The sequence below is a fragment of the Pseudophryne corroboree genome, chromosome 11 (assembly GCF_028390025.1).
Source record: "Pseudophryne corroboree isolate aPseCor3 chromosome 11, aPseCor3.hap2, whole genome shotgun sequence".
NCBI lineage: Eukaryota > Metazoa > Chordata > Amphibia > Anura > Myobatrachidae > Pseudophryne > Pseudophryne corroboree.
In genome coordinates this window covers 953,767-974,940 of record NC_086454.1, presented here as the reverse complement: position 1 = coordinate 974,940, position 21,174 = coordinate 953,767, and the positions used below count along the sequence as shown (strand labels likewise).

Below are 21,174 nucleotides of genomic sequence, written 5' to 3'. Positions count from 1 at the left end.
TTACCCATCACAGTAAGTCCTCGACTCAACCTTATTAATCAGGTATACTGGAATGAGGGCTGTACCAAGCAGCAAGAGAAGTAGAGGAAAACTGACTAGAGGTAAGTTCAGGGACTGCCCTGAGAATTAGGACACCCACAACAAGGGTGATGATGTGATGATGCCCCTACAACATTATTCCACACCCTTGTCTATAGGACTCACTCGTAGCCTTAACTCCCACTCTCCAGTGTCCATATGACCCCACTGAAGCATTACCCCCCTCCCAGGGTAATAGATCATCCATTGCATTACCCCACCCCTAGTGTCCATATGACCCCACTGTAGCATCACCCCCCCCCCCCCCCCCCCCCCCAGGGTAATAGATCATCCATTGGCATTACCCCACCCCTAGTGTCCATATGTCCCCACTGTAGCATTACCCCCCCCTCCCAGGGTAATAGATCATTCATTGGCATTACCCCACCCCTTGTGTCCATATGACCCCACTGTAGCATTACCCCCCCCCCTCCCAGGGTAGTAGATCATTCATTGGCATTACCCCACCCCATGTGTCCATATGACCCCACTGTAGCATTACCCCCCCCCCCCCCCCACGGTAATAGATCATCCATTGGCATTACCCCACCCTTAGTGTCCATATGATCCCACTGTAGCATTACCCCCCTCCCAGGGTAATAGATCATCCATTGGCATTACCCCACCCCTAGTGTCCATATGTCCCCAGTGTAGCATTACCCCCCCTCCCACGGCAATAGATCATCCATTGGCATTACCCCGCCCTAGTGACCATATGACCCCACTGTAGCATCACCCTCCCCCTATCATCCATTGGCATTACCCCACCCCTAGTGTCCATATGTCTCCACTGTAGCATTGCCCACCCTCCCCCCAGGGTAATAGATCATCCATTGGCATTACGCCACCCCTAGTGTCCATATGACCCCACTGTAGCATTCCCCCCCCCCCAGGGTAATAGATCATCCATTGGCATTACCCCGCCCCTAGTGACCATATGACCCCACTGTAGCATCACCCCCCCCCCCCTATCATCCATTGGCATTACCCCACCCCCTAGTGTCCATATGTCCCCACTGTAGCATTACCCCCCCCCCCCCTCCCAGGGTAATAGATCATCCATTGGCATTACGCCACCCCTAGTGTCCATATGACCCCACTGTAGCATTTCCCCCCCCCCCAGGGTAATAGATCATCCATTGGCATTACCCCCGCCCCTAGTGTCCATATGGTTGCACTGTACCCCCCCCAGTGGCAATAGATCCCTCAGTGGCCATATTGCCCGCCCCACGCCTCAGGTGGCAATACACCACCCTCCCATAGCATAACCTCGCCCTATCATGCAGAGTATGTCTCAGTGTGGACTGTAGCTGAGCTCGGATCTCGGAGAGAGGGGCAGAATAGTAATCAGGGTGGAACTTCAGTTGCCCTCTGTGTATTCATATTTCTCTATCGTCCTAGTGGATGCTGGGGTTCCTGAAAGGACCATGGGGATAGCGGCTCCGCAGGAGACAGGGCACAAAAAGTAAAGCTTTTTCCGATCAGGTGGTGTGCACTGGCTCCTCCCCCTATGACCCTCCTCCAGACTCCAGTTAGATTTTTGTGCCCGGCCGAGAAGGGTGCAATCTAGGTGGCTCTCCTAAAGAGCTGCTTAGAAAAAGTTTAGCTAGGTTTTTTATTTTACAGTGATTCCTGCTGGCAACAGGATCACTGCAGCGAGGGACTGAGGGGAGAAGGAGTCAACTCACCTGCGTGCAGGATGGATTGGCTTCTTGGCTACTGGACATCAAGCTCCAGAGGACGATCACGGGTACAGCCTGGATGGTCACCGGAGCCACGCCGCCGGCCCCCTTGCAGATGCTGAAGACAGAAGAGGTCCAGAATCGGCGGCTGAAGACTCCTGCAGTCTTCAAAAGGTAGCGCACAGCACTGCAGCTGTGCGCCATTTTCCTCTCAGCACACTTCACACGGCAGTCACTGAGGGTGCAGGGCGCTGGGAGGGGGGCGCCCTGGGAGGCAAAATGATTACCTATAAAGGCTAAAAATACCTCACATATAGCCCTAGAGGCTATATGGAGATATTTAACCCCCTGCCTAATTTTTCTAAATAGCGGGAGACGAGCCCGCCAGAAAAGGGGCGGGGCCTATCTCCTCAGCACACGGCGCCATTTCCTCTCACAGCTCCGCTGGTCAGGACGGCTCCCAAGTCTCTCCCCTGCACTGCACTACAGAAACAGGGTAAAACAGAGAGGGGGGGGCACATTTATGGCGATAATTTGATATAACAAAGCAGCTATAAGGGAGCACTTATTATAAGGCTATCCCTGATATATATATAGCGCTTTTGGTGTGTGCTGGCAAACTCTCCCTCTGTCTCCCCAAAGGGCTAGTGGGTCCTGTCTTCGTTAGGAGCATTCCCTGTGTGTCTGCTGTGTGTCGGTACGTGTGTGTCGACATGTATGAGGACGATATTGGTGTGGAGGCGGAGCAATTGCCAAATATGAGGATGTCACCCCCTAGGGAGTCGACACCGGAATGGATGCCTTTATTTATGGAACTACGGGATAGTGTCAACACGCTAAAGCAGTCGTTTGACGACATGAGGCGGCCGGACAATCAATTAGTGCCTGTCCAGGCGACTCAAACACCGTCAGGGGCTGTGAAACGCCCTTTGCCTCAGTCGGTCGACACAGACCCAGACACAGGCGATGACTCCAGTGGTGACGGTGACGAATCAACCGTATTTTCCAGTAGGGCCACACGTTATATGATTTTGGCAATGAAGGAGGCGTTACATTTAGCTGATACTACAGGTACCACTAAACAGGGTATTATGTGGGGTATGAAAAAACTACCTATAGTTTTTCCTGAATCAGAAGAATTAAATGACGTGTGTAATGAAGCGTGGGTTGCCCCTGATAAAAAGCTGATAATTTCAAAGAAATTATTGGCATTATACCCTTTCCCGCCAGAGGTTAGGGAGCGCTGGGAAACACCTCCTAGGGTGGACAAGGCGCTAACACGCTTATCTAAACAAGTGGCGTTACCCTCTCCTGAGACGGCCGCACTTAAAGATCCATCAGATAGGAGGATGGAAAATATCCAAAAAAGTATATACACACATGCAGGTGTTATACTACGACCAGCTGTAGCGACTGCCTGGATGTGCAGTGCTGGGGTAGTTTGGTCAGAGTCCCTGATTGAAAATATTGATACCCTGGACAGGGACAATATTTTACTGTCGTTAGAACAAATAAAGGATGCATTTCTTTATATGCGTGATGCACAGAGGGATATCTGCACACTGGCATCGCGGGTAAGTGCTATGTCCATTTCGGCCAGAAGAGCTTTATGGACGCGACAGTGGACAGGCGATGCGGATTCAAAACGGCATATGGAAGTTTTGCCGTATAAAGGGGAGGAGTTATTTGGAGTCGGTCTATCAGATTTGGTGGCCACGGCTACAGCCGGGAAATCCACCTTTCTACCTCAAGTCACTCCCCCACAGAAAAAGGCACCGACTTTTCAACCGCAGCCCTTTCGTTCCTTTAAAAATAAGAGAGCAAAGGGCTATTCATATCTGCCACGAGGCAAAGGTCGAGGGAAGAGACAGCAACACGCAGCTCCTTCCCAGGAACAGAAGCCCTCCCCGGCTTCTACAAAAGCCTCAGCATGACGCTGGGGCTCCTCAAGCGGACTCGGGGAAGGTGGGCGGTCGTCTCAAAAATTACAGCGCGCAGTGGGCTCACTCGCAGGTAGATCCCTGGATCCTGCAGATAATATCTCAAGGGTACAGGTTGGAATTAGAGACGGATCCACCTCGCCGTTTCCTGAAGTCTGCTTTACCAACGTCCCCCTCCGAAAGGGAGACGGTTTTGGAAGCCATTCACAAGCTGTACTCTCAGCAGGTGATAGTCAAGGTACCTCTTCTACAACAAGGGAAGGGGTATTATTCCACTCTTTTTGTGGTACCGAAGCCGGATGGCTCGGTAAGGCCTATTCTAAATCTGAAGTCCTTGAACCTGTACATAAAGAAGTTCAAGTTCAAAATGGAGTCACTCAGAGCAGTGATAGCGAACCTGGAAGAGGGGGACTTTATGGTATCCTTGGACATCAAGGATGCGTATCTCCACGTTCCAATTTACCCCTCACACCAGGGGTACCTCAGGTTCGTTGTACAAAACTGTCACTATCAGTTTCAGACGCTGCCGTTCGGATTGTCCACGGCACCTCGGATCTTTACAAAGGTAATGGCCGAGATGATGATTCTTCTTCGAAGAAAAGGCGTATTAATTATCCCATACTTGGACGATCTCCTAATAAGGGCGAGGTCCAGAGAACAGCTAGAGATGGGATTAGCACTGTCTCAAGAAGTGCTAAAACAGCACGGGTGGATTCTGAATATTCCAAAATCCCAGTTAATGCCGACAACTCGTCTGCTGTTCCTAGGGATGATTCTGGACACGGTTCAGAAAAAGGTTTTTCTCCCGGAGGAAAAAGCCAAGGAGTTATCCGAGCTTGTCAGGAACCTCCTAAAACCAGGAAAGGTGTCTGTACATCAATGCACAAGAGTCCTGGGAAAAATGGTGGCTTCTTACGAAGCAATTCCATTCGGCAGATTCCACGCAAGAATTTTCCAAAGGGATCTGTTGGACAAATGGTCAGGGTCGCATCTTCAGATGCACCTACGGATAACCCTGTCTCCAAGGACAAGGGTGTCTCTTCTGTGGTGGTTGCAGAGTCCTCATCTATTGGAGGGCCGCAGATTCGGCATACAGGATTGGATCCTGGTGACCACGGACGCCAGCCTGAGAGGCTGGGGAGCAGTCACACAAGGAAGAAACTTCCAGGGAGTATGGACGAGCCTGGAAACGTCTCTTCACATAAACATTCTGGAACTAAGAGCAATATACAATGCTCTAAGCCAGGCAGAACCTCTGCTTCAGGGAAAACCGGTGTTGATCCAGTCGGACAACATCACGGCAGTCGCCCATGTGAACAGACAGGGCGGCACAAGAAGCAGGAGTGCAATGGCAGAAGCTGCAAGGATTCTTCGCTGGGCAGAGAATCATGTGATAGCGCTGTCAGCAGTGTTCATCCCGGGAGTGGACAACTGGGAAGCAGACTTCCTCAGCAGACACGATCTTCACCCGGGAGAGTGGGGACTTCATCCAGAAGTCTTCCACATGCTGGTAACCCGTTGGGAAAGACCAATGGTGGACATGATGGCGTCTCGCCTCAACAAAAAACTGGACAGGTATTGCGCCAGGTCAAGAGATCCGCAGGCAATAGCTGTGGACGCGCTGGTAACGCCTTGGGTGTACCAGTCGGTGTATGTGTTTCCTCCTCTGCCTCTCATACCAAAAGTATTGAGAATTATACGGCAAAGAGGCGTAAGAACGATACTAGTGGTTCCGGATTGGCCAAGAAGGACTTGGTACCCGGAACTTCAAGAGATGATCACGGAAGATCCGTGGCCTCTACCTCTAAGGAGGGACTTGCTTCAGCAGGGTCCCTGTCTGTTTCAAGACTTACCGCGGCTGCGTTTGACGGCATGGCGGTTGAACGCCGGATCCTAATGGAAAAAGGCATGCCGGAGGAAGTCATTCCTACTTTGATTAAAGCAAGGAAAGAAGTAACCGTGCAACATTATCACCGAATTTGGCGAAAATATGTTGCGTGGTGCGAAGATCGGAGTGCTCCGACGGAGGAATTTCAACTGGGTCGATTCCTACATTTCCTGCAATCAGGATTGTCTATGGGTCTCAAATTGGGATCTATTAAGGCTCAAATTTCGGCCCTGTCGATTTTCTTTCAAAAAGAATTGGCTTCAGTCCCTGAAGTCCAGACCTTTGTTAAGGGAGTGCTGCATATACAGCCTCCTGTGGTGCCTCCAGTGGCACCGTGGGATCTCAATGTAGTTTTGGATTTTCTAAAATCTCATTGGTTTGAACCACTAAATAAGGTGGATTTGAAATATCTCACTTGGAAAGTGACCATGCTTCTAGCCCTGGCTTCTGCCAGGAGAGTGTCAGAATTGGCAGCTTTATCTTACAAAAGCCCATATCTGATTTTCCATTCGGACAGGGCAGAACTGCGGACTCGTCCGCATTTTCTCCCTAAGGTGGTGTCAGCATTTCATCTGAACCAGCCTATTGTAGTGCCTGCGGCTACAAGTGACTTGGAGGACTCCAAGTTACTGGACGTTGTCAGAGCATTAAAAATATATATTGCAAGAACAGCTGGAGTCAGAAAATCTGACTCGTTGTTTATATTGTATGCACCCAACAAGATGGGTGCTCCTGCGTCTAAGCAGACGATTGCTCGTTGGATCTGTAGCACAATCCAACTGGCACATTCTGTGGCAGGCCTGCCACAGCCTAAATCTGTAAAGGCCCACTCCACAAGGAAGGTGGGCTCATCTTGGGCGGCTGCCCGAGGGGTCTCGGCATTACAACTTTGCCGAGCAGCTACGTGGTCAGGGGAGAACACGTTTGTAAAATTTTACAAATTTGATACTCTGGCTAAGGAGGACCTGGAGTTCTCTCATTCGGTGCTGCAGAGTCATCCGCACTCTCCCGCCCGTTTGGGAGCTTTGGTATAATCCCCATGGTCCTTTCAGGAACCCCAGCATCCACTAGGACGATAGAGAAAATAAGATTTTACTTACCGATAAATCTATTTCTCGGAGTCCGTAGTGGATGCTGGGCGCCCATCCCAAGTGCGGATTATCTGCATAAATTGTACATAGTTATTGTTAACTTATTCGGGTTATTGTTGTAGGAAGCCATCTTTCAGAGGCTCCGCTGTTATCATACTGTTAACTGGGTTTAGATCACAAGTTGTACGGTGTGATTGGTGTGGCTGGTATGAGTCTTACCCGGGATTCAAAATCCTCCCTTATTGTGTACGCTCGTCCGGGCACAGTACCTAACTGGAGTCTGGAGGAGGGTCATAGGGGGAGGAGCCAGTGCACACCACCTGATCGGAAAAAGCTTTACTTTTTGTGCCCTGTCTCCTGCGGAGCCGCTATCCCCATGGTCCTTTCAGGAACCCCAGCATCCACTACGGACTCCGAGAAATAGATTTATCGGTAAGTAAAATCTTATTTTGGTGCATGCGCTCCAGAATGCAGATTGAATGGCACTTCGGGTGCAAAATAGGCATCTGAAATTGGTGGTCACAGACCACTATGTCACAACCTGGGGTAGATCAGCAAAGGCTCTTGGTGGCTGTATGATATGGTCACACAGAGATGATGAATCAGGGTCAGGAGGAAGGGAAAGTGAAGAGAGAGAAGACATGTGAGGATATGTGTGGACTTTACAGTGGGGATATAATTGGATAGGAAGGCTTATGAAGGTTATGTGAGCGGTTCTGGAATTTGATAGGCTGCCTGAAGAGATGAGTTTTCAGGGAACGCTTGAAGGTTTGGAGACTAGAGGAGAGTCTTATTGTGCGTGGTAGGGCATTCCACAGAGTGAGTGCAGCCCAGAGAAAGTCCTGTAATCGTGCATGGGAGCGAGTAATGAGTGTGGCTGAGAGACGCAGATCTTGTGCTGAGTGGAGAGGTTTGGTCGGAAATATTTTGAGATAATCGATTTGTTGTAGACTAAAGAGCATTCTGCACAGAAGGAACTTTCCATCTGTCCTATGTATTATGAGCAGCATGAAAATGATGTATTTTGTGGATCTCTCCTGCAGGCTTTTCGGTCAAGATGGTCTGTGTGCATCGTGTGACAAGCGGATCCGAGCCTACGAGATGACCATGCGGGTGAAGGACAAAGTCTATCATCTGGAATGCTTCAAGTGCGCAGCTTGTCAGAAGCACTTCTGTGTGGGTGACCGTTACCTGCTTATAAACTCTGACATCGTCTGTGAGCAGGACATCTACGAATGGACCAAACTTAATGGAATGATGTAGCCCTGGGAGGATGTTCCTGGTCTCGCTATACCCACTAGGGACATAAACCCATTTAGTGGTTCTAGGACCCCAAGTCATAAGATTAGACACAGTATACACTATGGATATCACAACTGACAGTGTGTTATAATTACCACCAGCCCTGGTGGCTGTCCAAACTGGTCTCAGCTATCAGACGCACCAAATAGTATAATGACCACAATATTTGGGGGATCTGGATTGTGAATAATTGCTCACAAAAATCTTACAAAACTGCAATCTGCTGGAAACTTTAGAGGTGTGTGTGTGTGTGTGTGTGTGTGTGTGTGTGTGTGTGTGTGTGTGTGTGTGTGTGTGTGTGTGTGTGCGTGCGTGCGTGCGTGCGTGCGTGCGTGTGTGTGTGTGTGTGTGTATATATATAAATATATGTATGTAATTGGCCAGCGCTGGATACTCTATGCAATACTAGTTGAGGTCTCCTCTGATTTGTATTTGGAACGTTGGTCACCAGTGAAAGGTTCTGTGACATGTAAATGTAACTGACATACTTATGGAATGGTATTTAAGGATTAAAGGAAAACTATAAACAAAACACATTTCTGAAAAACATAAAAATAATGTGTGAATTAGAAGACGGCTGAGAACTGCAATCATTATGACTGGGACCTTTCTCCGGCCTGGGTGTTTCTACTCCACAATACTGAGCTGCTAGTGGTGGAAACTGGAAAACTTTTACTCATCGGCTAAGGGAGAAATGTAACAAAATCAAGTAGAAGAAGTTGCCCCTAGCAACCAGCAATCAGCTTCTAGGTAGTAGCATTTATCAAGTACATTTTATAAAATGAGTGGTAGAATCTGGTTGGTTGCTGCGGCCAACTTCTCCTCTCTTGAGGAGGTTTGATGCATCTCCCCCAAAATCTCTTCCTGGGCAGCAGTAAGAGCAGGGACATTTTACCTTGGACCCTTTGTTACTGGAAGAGCCAGGTCTTGTCGCCAGGTCAGGCCCACCTATAGCGCTGCACAATGCACATTCAGATACTGATGCAGGAGGACCCTGTCTGGTGTATGTGGGGCAGAGGGTTCAGAACATTTGTAGGTCTGGGGACAAGATATCATTCTGGTGCGCCTCAATTGCTGAAGGTTGCCCCCTTCAAGGGCAGCTGCAATAACACTCTGATGTAGGAGTGGAACAGTAGTAATGCAGGGATCTCACCAGCAGGAGCTATACAGTGGCAGCGTACCGGGTTTGCTGGGCATTGTAGTGCAGAATGCACCATCAGCTCTAAACTCACTGCGAGGTCAGCAGAGTGCTAATCGGTAGTGGAAAAAAAATAATAATAATTTTATATATATATATATATATATATATATATATATGGGAAAAATTGTATAAGGGTACTTGAGGGCTCTCCCTCTGTGACCCTCTACCTACAAGTTAAGACTCTCCTTCCTTTATTTATCCTTATTTATTCCGATTTTTGAACATGGTTAGTCATTTCATCTGTTCATTTTTTATGTAAAACTTGGTATTAGAAGTGAACCTTGCGTATGTGTTTTTAAAACACAGCCCATTTCCCCTTTTATTCACTTTTTTAGTATTGCACATTTTATCGTCATATTAATTATATTTTATCTGTACCAAATAAATTTGTATATTTTATTTTATTATATACATGGATTGAAACAGAATTATTTTAACACCAGTGGTCGCCAGTACCCTTATACAATTTTTCCCATAAACAATTACAACAGTAACTCACCACTACTGCGTACTTAAGGGACGGCAGACGCCCAAAATTATTGGTAGTGTTTTTAGTCGGGTGTATCTGTAACACTTGTGGCGCTCGCATATTCTCTATCTTACATATATATATATATATATATATATATATATATATATATACACCACCATTGCTATATATACCACCACCTATATTTACACTATACTATATTTACTACCACCACTATACAGTATATACCATATATACCACCACCGCTATGTAGACCACCATAGAGGTGGTGGTATATATGGTATATATAGTGGAGGTATATATTGTATATACAGATGTAGCCATGCTCATCTTTGCTGCGATGCGACATGCTGCAGCACGGCTTTCTGCATGGCATGCCGGGCTGTGACTATTTGGGGAAGCATTCAGTTTGCTGGCTGTCGGGATCCCGGTGAAATATGGTATATATAGCGATGGTGTTATATATGGTGTATATATAGCAGCGGTGGTGGTCATATACAGTATATGGTATATAGGGGTAATTCAGACTTCATCACAGCAGCAAATTTGTAAGCAGTTGGGCAAAACCATGTGCAGTGAAGGTGAGGCAGATTTAACATGTGCAGTGCAGGGGGTGGGGCAGATGTAACATGTGCGGTGCAAGTGGCGGATCCAGGGGGGGGGACTCGGGCCCGTGCCCCCCCCCCCCCCTGTCATTTGTGGCCCCATCCGTCCCCCCCGCTTGTGTCACTGAGACACACTGCCGCTCAGTCCGGCGGCAGCGTGTCTCAGCTGTCAGGAGGAGAGCGCGGCTATCTGGCAGCGTGTTGCGTACTTCAAACCAGCCGCCGGTTCGTGAGCCAATCAGAGCTCGCGACCCGGCAGCCAATCAGGAGCCGCCGGTCCGCGAGCTCTGATTGGCTCACGAACTGGCGGCTAGTTTGAAGTCCTACCCGCCGCCAGACATAGCCGCGCTCTCCTCCTGACACCCTCAGAGCTGGCAGAGAAGCAGCAGCGGCAGTAGCGGTAAGCAGCTGCAGAACTGCTGTGGGGGCATTTGTATAGTATACCTGCTGTGGGGACAATTGTATACCTGGCACTATGAGGGCAATTGTATACCTGGCACTGTGGGGGCAATTGTTTACCTGGCACTGTGAGGGCAATTGTTTACCTGGCACTGTGGGGGCATTTTTGGATCTGGCACTGTGGGGGCATTTTTGGATCTGGCACTGTGGGGGCATTTGTGGATCTGGCACTGTGGGGGCAATTGTGGATTTGGCACTGCACTATTGGGGGCATATGTCTGTGTATCACGTCTCATTTTAATTGGCCACACTCACTAAATGACTGGGGGCATTACTACAGGCAACATTACTACTGGGGGCAATACGGGCATTGCATAAGGGGCACCACTACTATGTGGTCTATATAAGGGGCACTACCAGTACAGTGGACATTGCATAATGAGCGCTACAACTGTGGGCATTGTATAAGAAGCGCCACCTCACATGCACCGAAGCCGCACGCAGATGTACTTCCCCTTCCATGGTGCCCCCCCTATCATTTTCTTCTGGATCCGCCCCTGGGCAGATGTAACATGTGCAGTGCAGGGGGGGGCAGATGTAACATGTGCAGGGGGGGGCAGATGTAACATGTGCAGTGCAGGTGGGGCAGATGTAACATGTGCAGAGAGAGTTAGATTTGGGTGCGGTGTGTTCAAACGGAAATCTAAATTGCAGTGTAAAAATAAAGCAGCCAGTATTTACCCTGCACAGAAACAATATAACCCACCCAAATCTAACTCTCTCTGCACACGTTACATCTGTCCCCCCCCCCTGCAGTGCACATGTTACATCTGCCCCACCTGCAGTGCACATGGGGGGTCATTCTGACCCAATCGCACGCTGCAGTTTTTCGCAGCGTAGCGAAAGGGTCAGATCTGCGCATGCGCCAGCGCCGCAGTGCGCCGGCGCATGGCCGCCCGTCGCTACACTACGATCGCCTCTGCCTGATTGACAGGCAGAGGCGGTCGATGGGCGGGAGGGGGTGAAACGGCGGCGTGTGGCCATTGTTAAGTGGGCGCGGTCCGGCCAATGCAGGCGTGGCCGGACCGCGCGGGTAGTGTCCCGCATCGGCTGCATGACGTCACACACAGCCGCTGCGGGCCGGGGAATGAAGAGTAGCTCCCGCCAGCACGCTAAAGCTGCGCTGGTCGGGAGCTACTCTTGAAGTGCAAAGTCATCGCCGCTGTGCGAGGCCTTTGCACTTCTGCGGGGAGGGGGGGGGCGGCACTGACATGCGGGGCGGACTAGTATATATATCAGTAGTGGTGGTGGTATGTAATGTATATATAGCGGCGGTGGTGGTATATATAGCTGTTGTGGTGGTATATACAGCCGTGGTCGTGGTATATATAAGGTATATATAGCCGTGGTGGTGGTATATATGGTATATATAGCTGTAGTGGTGGTGCTATATATATATATATATCTATCAGTAGTGGTGGTATATATGGCTTATTGTCACGAACCGGTCTCTCACCTTTGCGGGTTCTGGGGTTCATCCGTTGCCAGTGCAGTTGCTCGCGGTGCTGTGCGCCCGTGTGGGGACACGGCGTGATCAATGGCACAGGTAATGCAGAGTCTGGGAACTGTGAGTGCGGGGACCAAATGGCCTAAGGCACTGCGGTGTGTCTGCTGTATAGGAGGTGGCCATGTTGGAGACCAAATAGCTAATACTGAGCACTTGTGAAAACACCTGTGGGCAGGTGTAAGCCAATCCCGTGCTTGTGCTGCCTTTAAGTAGGCTGGGATTATGTCACTCTGGGCCAGTGCTTTGTTGTATCAAAGCTGTGCTCTAGCTCTGAACTCTCTCCGTGCATTCCTGTGTGATTCCCGTGGTCCAGATATCGCCTCCGTTCCCAGAGGTCCATTTTGCAGCCTTCACTGCCAAAGATCTACCGGCTCTCCATTGTGCTATCAGTCAATTGCACACCTATTGGAAATACTTGGATTCCCAGTGTCCTGCATGAGGTTACCTTGTCTGTCTGCCTATCATACAAAGTCTGGAGGATTCCAATTCCCTCAGCTGTTCGTTTGTTCAACTCTGCATTTAACCCATTCATCACCTCACCATCTACTACAGTTTCACAGTGATCTCCGGAACCCGCAAGTAACCCAATTCAGTACTTTTTCTATGTTGTCATTACAAGGATAATTCTTCACAGTCTCTCAGTTAACTCTTAAAACTCCATTGCAAATTCTTACAGTTAATTCTCCATGTCTGCATTAACCAGTTAAACACAATCTGCAGTTCAGCATCAAAGCCTGTTTATATTTGGACAATTCAACATTTATTCTTCAGCTTGTTTTTGCATATGTTTCCATGAACATTTCTTTTATTTATTTCTGAGTTTTCTCTTGCATATTATTTCTGTCATTCCTGCAATACTTCAGTATAATGATGATTAACAACTAGTCATTTAACTCCTTACTGAATTGTTACTTTAATAAATATATGAAACGGAACTTCCTTCGTCCTCCCTGTATTCTTCATACCCCAGCACCTACACCTGTGGTTGGTTCCAGGTTAACGGATTCACAAAAACACCCGGACCTGACACTTATATAGCTGTAGTAGTGGTGGTATATATGGCATATATAGCGGTGGTGGTATGTAATGTGTATATATAACAGCGGTTGTGGTATATATGGTATATATAGAGGTGGTGGTGGTATATATTGTGTATATATAGCTGTAGTGGTGGTGTATATATGGTATATATAGATGTAATGGTGGTGGTATATATGGTGTGTGTATATATATATATATATATATATATATCAGTAGTGATGGTATATATTAAAGGGGTCTGGGACTCCAGGTCGACAACAACAAGGTCGACACACCTTAGGTCGACGCCAATTGGTCGACACACCTTAGGTCGACATGGACAAAAGGTCGACAGGAACAAGGTCGACATGGAAAAGGTCGACATGAGTTTTTTATGTTTTTTTGGTGTCGTTTTCTTCGTAGAGTGACCGGGAACCCCAATTAGTGCACCGTGTCCCCTCACATGGCTCGCTTCGCTCGCAATGCTTCGGGCATGGTGCCTTCGCTCCGCTCGGCACAGATTACCGTTCCAATCGTAGTCCACGTGGATCGTTAAGTATGAAAAGGTTCCAAAAAAAGAAAAAAATTGTGAAAAACTCATGTCGACCTTTTCCCATGTCGACCTTGTTCATGTCGACCTTTTGCCCATGTCGAACTTTTGTCCATGTCGACCTAAGGTGTGTCGACCAATTGGCATCGACCTAAGGTGTGTCGACCTTTTTGTTGTCGACCTGGAGTCCGGATACCGCTTAAAGTGGTCCTAGAGAGGTGGTGACCCCCCCACCCCTCCAGCGCCTATCAAATAAAGGGACTGCGCGCGCCACAAGTGCGTGCTACAAAAAGGGGGTGTGGTCTAAAAGGGGTGTGACCTCAAAAGAAAGGGACGTGGTCATACAATAGTATCCCCAATTCAAATTACGCCGCACAGTGGCACAATCTAATTCACATTACACCACATAGTAGTGTCCCTTATTCATGTTATGACACACATTAGTGCTCCTTATACATAATGCCAACAGTAGTAGTGCCACAAATACACATAATACCCACAGCCGTAGTGCCCCTTATACAATGCCCACAGCAGTAGTGCCCCTTATGCAATGCCACACTGTAGTAGTAACAGTGATGCAAGTAGAAAAAAAATCCTAGTGGTACTGTGTGCGCGCAACGAAAATAAGGGAGTGATACACATATGGGGAGCCAGATACATATATGACCCCAATATCGCAGTGCCAGATACACATATGCCCCCAATAGTGGAGTACCAGATACACATATGCCCCCACAGTGCCAGATACACATATGCCCCCACGGTACCAGATATGCCCCCACAGTGCCAGATACACATATGCCCCCAGTGCCAGATATGCCCCCACAGTGCCAGATACACATATGCCCCCCCCCCCAGTGCTAGATACACATGCTCTCCACCCCCTCTGCTCACCACTACTGTGCTGTGTGTGAGGCCGGGAAGGAGAGCACAGAGCGTGCCTCTTCTGTATCCCTCAGTGCCCATCCAGTCCCTGGCGGCGTGTCTCTTAAATTAGGTGCCAGTTCGTGAGCCAATCAGGAGCCACAGCTGCCGGTCCATGAGCTCTGATTGGCTCACGAACCGGTGCCTCTTTTGAGAGACACGCCGCCATCGTTGGAGACCAGATGAGCACTGAGGGACACAGGAGAGGTGCACCAGCTACTGCGTACCGGCTGGTTATTTCTTACTAGTACGCAGAATCGCCCTGTACCGCCATACTTGCAGCACTGAGTGGTAGTGCCCCTTATGTAGTTCCACCCTGTTCCAGCTAACTTTAACCTCTGCAAGGACTGCAATGGAAGTGAAAAAATAGGATTTTAATTACCTACCGGTAAATCCTTTTCTCGTAGTTCGTAGAGGATACTGGGGTCCATTTAGTACCATGGGGTATAGACGGGTCCACTAAGAGCCATAGGCACTTTAAGAATTTGATAGTGTGGGCTGGCTCCTCCCTCTATGTCCCTCCTACCAGACTTAGTCTAGGAAACTGTGCCCGAGGAGATGAACATACTTCGAGAGAAGGATAGATAAGGATAACGGTGAGATTCCGAACCAGCACACACAACAAGAGCAAAGCCAAGCTAACCCAACTTGAAACAGGAACAGCAACGGCTGAACCAACATTACTTACCAAGTAACCGTACGGACTACAAGAAAAGGATTTACCGGTAGGTAATTAAAATCCTATTTTCTTTTACGTCCTAGAGGATACTGGGGTCCATTTAGTACCATGGGGATGTACCAAAGCTCACAAACCAGGTGGGAGAGGGTTGGTGAGTTCCTGCAGAACTGATTGGCCTCTGAGGACCTTCAGTTTGGTCAAAGTGTCGAACTTGTAGAACTTAGCAAACGTTTTCGAACCTGACCAAGTAGCTGCTCGGCAGAGCTGTAAAGCAGAGACCCCCGGGCAGCCACCCAGGAAGAACCCACCGACCTAGTAGAGTGGGCCTGTACAGATTTTGGACATGGCAAACTTGCCGTGGAATAAGCATGCTGGATAGTAAGTCTGATCCAGCGTGCAATAGTCTGCTTTGAAGCAGGACACCCAATCTTATTGGGATCATAAAGAACAAACAGCGAGTCCATCTTTCTGTGATGAGCTGTTCTTTTCACATACACCTTTAAATCCCTCACAACATCCAAAGACTTTGAACTTAGTAGCAGAGGTGTCGGTGACAACTGGGACCACAATAGGTTAGTTGATGTGAAACGCAGACACCACCTTAGGAAGAAATTGCTGGCGAGTTCTGATTTCAGCTCTGTCCTCATGGAAAATTAAATAGGGACTTTTGTGAGATAAAGTCCCCAGCTCCGAGACACGTCTTGCTGAAGCCAAGGCCAACAGTGTGACGGTCTTCCACGTAAGATATTTTACGTACACCTCCTGTAACGGCTCAAGCCAGTCCGATTAAAGGAAATGCAGCACCACATCAAGATCCCAAGGTGGCGTGGGAGGCACAAAGGGAGGTTGGATGTGCAGAACACCTTTCAAGAAAGTCTGGACCTCAGGGAGAGAAGCCAATTGCTTCTGAAAGAAAATGGACAAGGCCGAAATCTGGACTTTTATGGAGCCCAGACGTAAGCCCACATCCACTCCTGCTTGTAGGAAAACCAGGAACCGTCCTAGATGGAATTCCACTGCAGAAAATTTTCTGCTCTCACACCAAGAAACGTATTTCTTCCAAATACGATGGTCAGGCTTAGACGTTACCCCCTTCCTGGCTTGGATCATAGGATAACCTTGCTAGGGATCCCTCTACTGGCTAGAATCAGCCATTCAACTTCCATGCTGTCAAACGTAGCCGCGGTAAGTCCTGATAGATGAGCGGCCCTGTTGCAGAAGATCCTCGCGAAGAGGTAGAGGCCATGGATCTTCGAGGAGCATCTCCAGATGGTCCGGGAACCAGGCCCTTCTTGGCCAGTCCAGAGCAATTAGAATTGCTTGAACCTTTTCCCTTTTTATTCTCTTTAGAATACTTGGGATCAGAGGAAATGGAGGAAACACGTACACAATCTGACAGACCCATGGAGTCGTCAGGGCATCTACCGCCACCGCCTGTGGGTCTCGCGACCTGGAACAATACCGCCTGAGCTTCTTGATGAGATGAGAGGTCATCATAGCGATCTGTGGATATCCCCATTGACTTGTCAAGCACCTGAACACTTTCAGGTGAAGGCCCCACTCCCCCGGGTGCAGGGTGTGTCTGCTGAGGAAGTCTGCTTCCGAGTTGTCTACTCCCGGAATGAAGACCGCTGACAAAGCCAGTGTTTCTCTCTGCCCAGAGGAGAATTCTTAACTCCTCTGACATTGCTGCTCTGCTTTTCATTCTGCCCTGTCGGTTTATGTACATTACTGCCGTCACATTGTCCGACTGGACCTGAATGGCCCGATCTTGAAGAAGATAAGAGGCCTGCAGAAGGGCGTTGTATATGGCCCTGAGTTCCAGAATGTTGATTGGAAGGACGACTTCCTGAATGGACCATCTTCCTTGAAACTGCACCCCCTGAGTGACTGCTCCCCAACCTCTGAGGCTTGTGTCTGTGGTTAGCAAAATCCAGTTCTGAATTCCGAACCTCCGACCCTCGACGAGGTGAGAAGTCTGTAGTCACCAAGGAAGGGAGATGTGAAGATGCAATCCGGACCATTTATCCAACAGATCGAGCTGGAAGGGTCTTGCGTGAAACCTTCCGTATTGAAGAGCCTCGTAAGAGGCCACCATTTTCCCCAGGAGGCGAATGCATAGATGCACCGATATCCGGGTTGGCTTCAGGACATCCCGAACCATCGACTGGATTACTAATGCCTTTTCCAACGGAAGGAACACCTTCTGCAACTCTGTATCCAGTATAATTCCCAGGAATGGGAGCCTCTGTGTTGGCTCTAGGTGAGATTTTGGAAGGTTCAGAATCCACCCATGATCCTGGAGAAGTTTGGTTGAGAGAGCAATGCTGTCCAGCAACCTTTCCCTGGATGGTGCTTTTATCAGGAGATCGTCCAGGTACGGAATTATGGTGGTCATTCCGAGTTGTTCGCTCGCAAGCTGCTTTTAGCAGCTTTGCACACGCTAAGCCGCCGCCTACTGGGAGTGAATCTTAGCATAGTAAAATTGCGAACGAAAGATTAGCAGAATTGCGAATAGACACTTCTTAGCTGTTTCTGAGTAGCTCCAGACTTACTCGGCATCTGCGATCAGTTCAGTCAGTTTCGTTCCTGGTTTGACGTCACAAACACTCCCAGCGTTCGCCCAGACACTCCCCCGTTTCTTCAGACACTCCCACGTTTTTCCCAGAAATGGTAGCGTTTTTTTCACACACACCCATAAAACGGCCTGTTTCCGCCCAGAAACACCCACTTCCTGTCAATCACATTACGATCACCAGAACGAATAAAAAACCTCGTAATGCCGTGAGTAAAATACCTAACTGCATAGCAAATTTACTTGGCGCAGTTGCACTGCGGACATTGCGCATGCGCATTAGCGACTAATCGCTCCGTTGCGGGAAAAAAATAACGAGCGATCAACTTGAGGATTAACCCACGGTTCTTCAAACAGGGTATTCAATTCCTTTGACGCAGGAAAAGTGACCGAGGACTTATTTTTAACATTAAAATAAGATTCCTCACTCTCTTCTGACACCTTATCAGGAATATGCAGAACATCTCTGATAGCCTCTAGAAGAGTCTCTATTCCCTGTGACAGAGATGCATCCCCCCCCCCCCCCCTCTGAGTCCACCTCTCCCTCCTCCATGTCTGACCCCTCAGCGTCAGAGTCAAACTGCAGGATATGGGCCAGAGATCGATTTTGCGGTTAAATGGGAGGGGACTGAGATGCAGTTTTGGGGTCTCTGTTCATAAACTCATTCACAGTCTCATTGCGGGACAATTTTGTAGAAAGAGTTGAGATCATTCCTTTAAGAGAATTAACCCATTCCGGTTCAGCCCCGCAAGCCTGTGAACCCTGAGTACCCAGTAGTGAGCCCCCTGGTGAAGAGGAACACTCTGCGGTACAAGAGACACACTCTCTGCCTGACATAATGTACTCTGACAGCATACACACACACACACACAAACACACACACACACACAAAAGGTTAAGCACAATTAACCCACAAAGAACCCGTCAGAGAGACACAGAGTTGTTTGTAGCCAGCCCCCACTGCCCCCTTACCGCTAATGCCAAGCTTATCCGGGTCGTAGACTAAGTACCCTGATAGGGGACTTAGTACACTAGTAATCGCTCCCCCCCTTCTATGACCCCCTGGTACCACTGAGGTAATTTGGAGTCACACTGGAGGAGCTGCGCGTCCCTGTCCTGTCAGCGTCTGTGTCCACTGCAGAGGGAAAATGGCGCTGGTGAGCTGCTGGATCCTCTCATAGTGAAGACCCGCCCCTTCAATGGCACACGGTCTTCCCGCTTTTTTTATACTGGCTGAGGAATCTGGTGCTTAAAATGGAGAAAACCTTTTAAGGCTGTGTTTGCCAGTCTGGGTACTGTGTACAGTGTTCTGAGACACAGTTGTGTACTGTGTCTAGAGATGCATTCCGCCCCATGTAGAAGCCAAGTGTCTCAGTACACTCATGCCGCCATAATGGCCGGCGCCCCGAAGGCCTGGACGCCGGCTCAGTACTCACCACTCTTTATTCTTCTGGCTCTGTTAGGGGAGGTGGCGTGCTGCGGGAATGTACGCTCGCCGTGGTCGGGCTTGTGAATAGTTCCCTCAGGAGCTCAGTGTCCTGTCAGCGGGGAACGGGACCATTAACCCTGAGAGAGGTTGGGCCATTCCCCCCCTAAGTACCACGAAGCAGGCAGGCTGGTGCCATCCAGTCCTGCCTGAAAATAACAAATAGAAAATAAATGCAGAAAACTCTTCAGGAGCTTCCATAAGCGTGACCGGATCCTCAGGCCACATTTTCTAAACTGAGTCTGGTAGGAGGGGCATAGAGGGAGGAGCCAGTGCACACTTTCAAATTCTTAAAGTGCCCATGGCTCCTAGTGGACCTGTCTATACCCCATGGTACTAATGTGGACCCCAGTATCCTCTATTAGGACGTAAGAGAAAGTATAATTTGTTAATACTGAAAATAATATAAAGTGTACACAAGAGGACATAGCATAACAGCAATATAAAATGTTCAGAACTACATGTCTTCAAGTTAAAAATCCCATTTAGCAACTGACATAAAGTGGTCTTAGGGGGCGACTCATTAATCATTTAGAATTTATTTTTTTGTTATTGCTGAAGAGCGGAAAAATTCGAGTTCTTATGTGTCTGGTTAATTTACTATGTTTCAATGCTGGGCAAACATGCTACAATTATCTGACCGATCTTCCCAATATCAGCGAATCGACCCGATAATTGCCTTGTGTATGTAGCCGACCGATCCGAAAAAACCATGTCGGATCGTCCAGCTTTGTCATGTCGCTGCATTGGGCGAGTGTACAGGTATGATCTACCGCAGCCAGCCGACGGATATTTCCCTGTTCCTTTACATGGGAAGGAATGGGGAAATGTCTCCTCCCAGGGGCGGAGCTCTGATAACATGTGACATACACTGTGAGAGATCTCATATGGGAAGGGGCGGGGAAATGTCTCCTCCCCGGGGCGGAGCGCCGATATCATGTGACATACACTGTGAGAAATCTCATATGGGAAGGTGCGGGGAAATGTCTCCTCCCCGTGGCGGAGCACCGATATCATGTGACATACACTGTGAGAGATCTCATATGGGAAGGGGCGGGGAAATGTCTTCTCCCCGGGGCGGAGCGCCGATATCACGTGACATACACTGTGAGAGATCTCATATGGGAAGGAGCGGGGAAATGTCTCCTCCCCGGGAGTGGAGCTCTGATATCATGTGACATACACTGTGAGAGATCTCATATGGGAAGGTGCGGGGAAATGTCTCCTCCCCGTGGCGGAGCACCGATATCATGTGACATACACTGTGAGAGATCTCATATGGGAAGGGGCGGGGAAATGTCTTCTCCCCGGGGCGGAGCGCCGATATCACGTGACATACACTGTGAGAGATCTCATATGGGAAGGAGCGGGGAAATGTCTCCTCCCCGGGAGTGGAGCTCTGATATCATGTGACATACACTGTGAGAGATCTCATATGGGAAGGTGCGGGGAAATGTCTCCTCCCCGTGGCGGAGCACCGATATCATGTGACATACACTGTGAGAGATCTCATATGGGAAGGGGCGGGGAAATGTCTTCTCCCCGGGGCGGAGCGCCGATATCACGTGACATACACTGTGAGAGATCTCATATGGGAAGGGGCGGAAAAATGTCTCCTCCTCGGGAGTGGAGCTCTGATATCACGTGACATACACTGTGAGAGATCTCACATGGGAAGGGGCGGGGAAATGTCTCC

General features: G+C 48.9%; 1 protein-coding gene across 1 annotated transcript in view; it reads left to right on the top strand.

Annotated features, from left to right (window-relative positions):
- LMO2 (LIM domain only 2) overlaps window positions 1-8,513 on the top strand; it is a 58,198-nt gene extending 49,685 nt beyond the window's left edge. The window contains exon 3 of the mRNA XM_063946257.1: window positions 7,723-8,513. Coding sequence (XP_063802327.1) covers window positions 7,723-7,942 — 220 coding nt within the window. The 3' untranslated portion in view covers window positions 7,943-8,513. The remainder of the gene's footprint in view (window positions 1-7,722) is intronic.
- The last annotated feature ends 12,661 nt before the right edge of the window (window positions 8,514-21,174 follow it).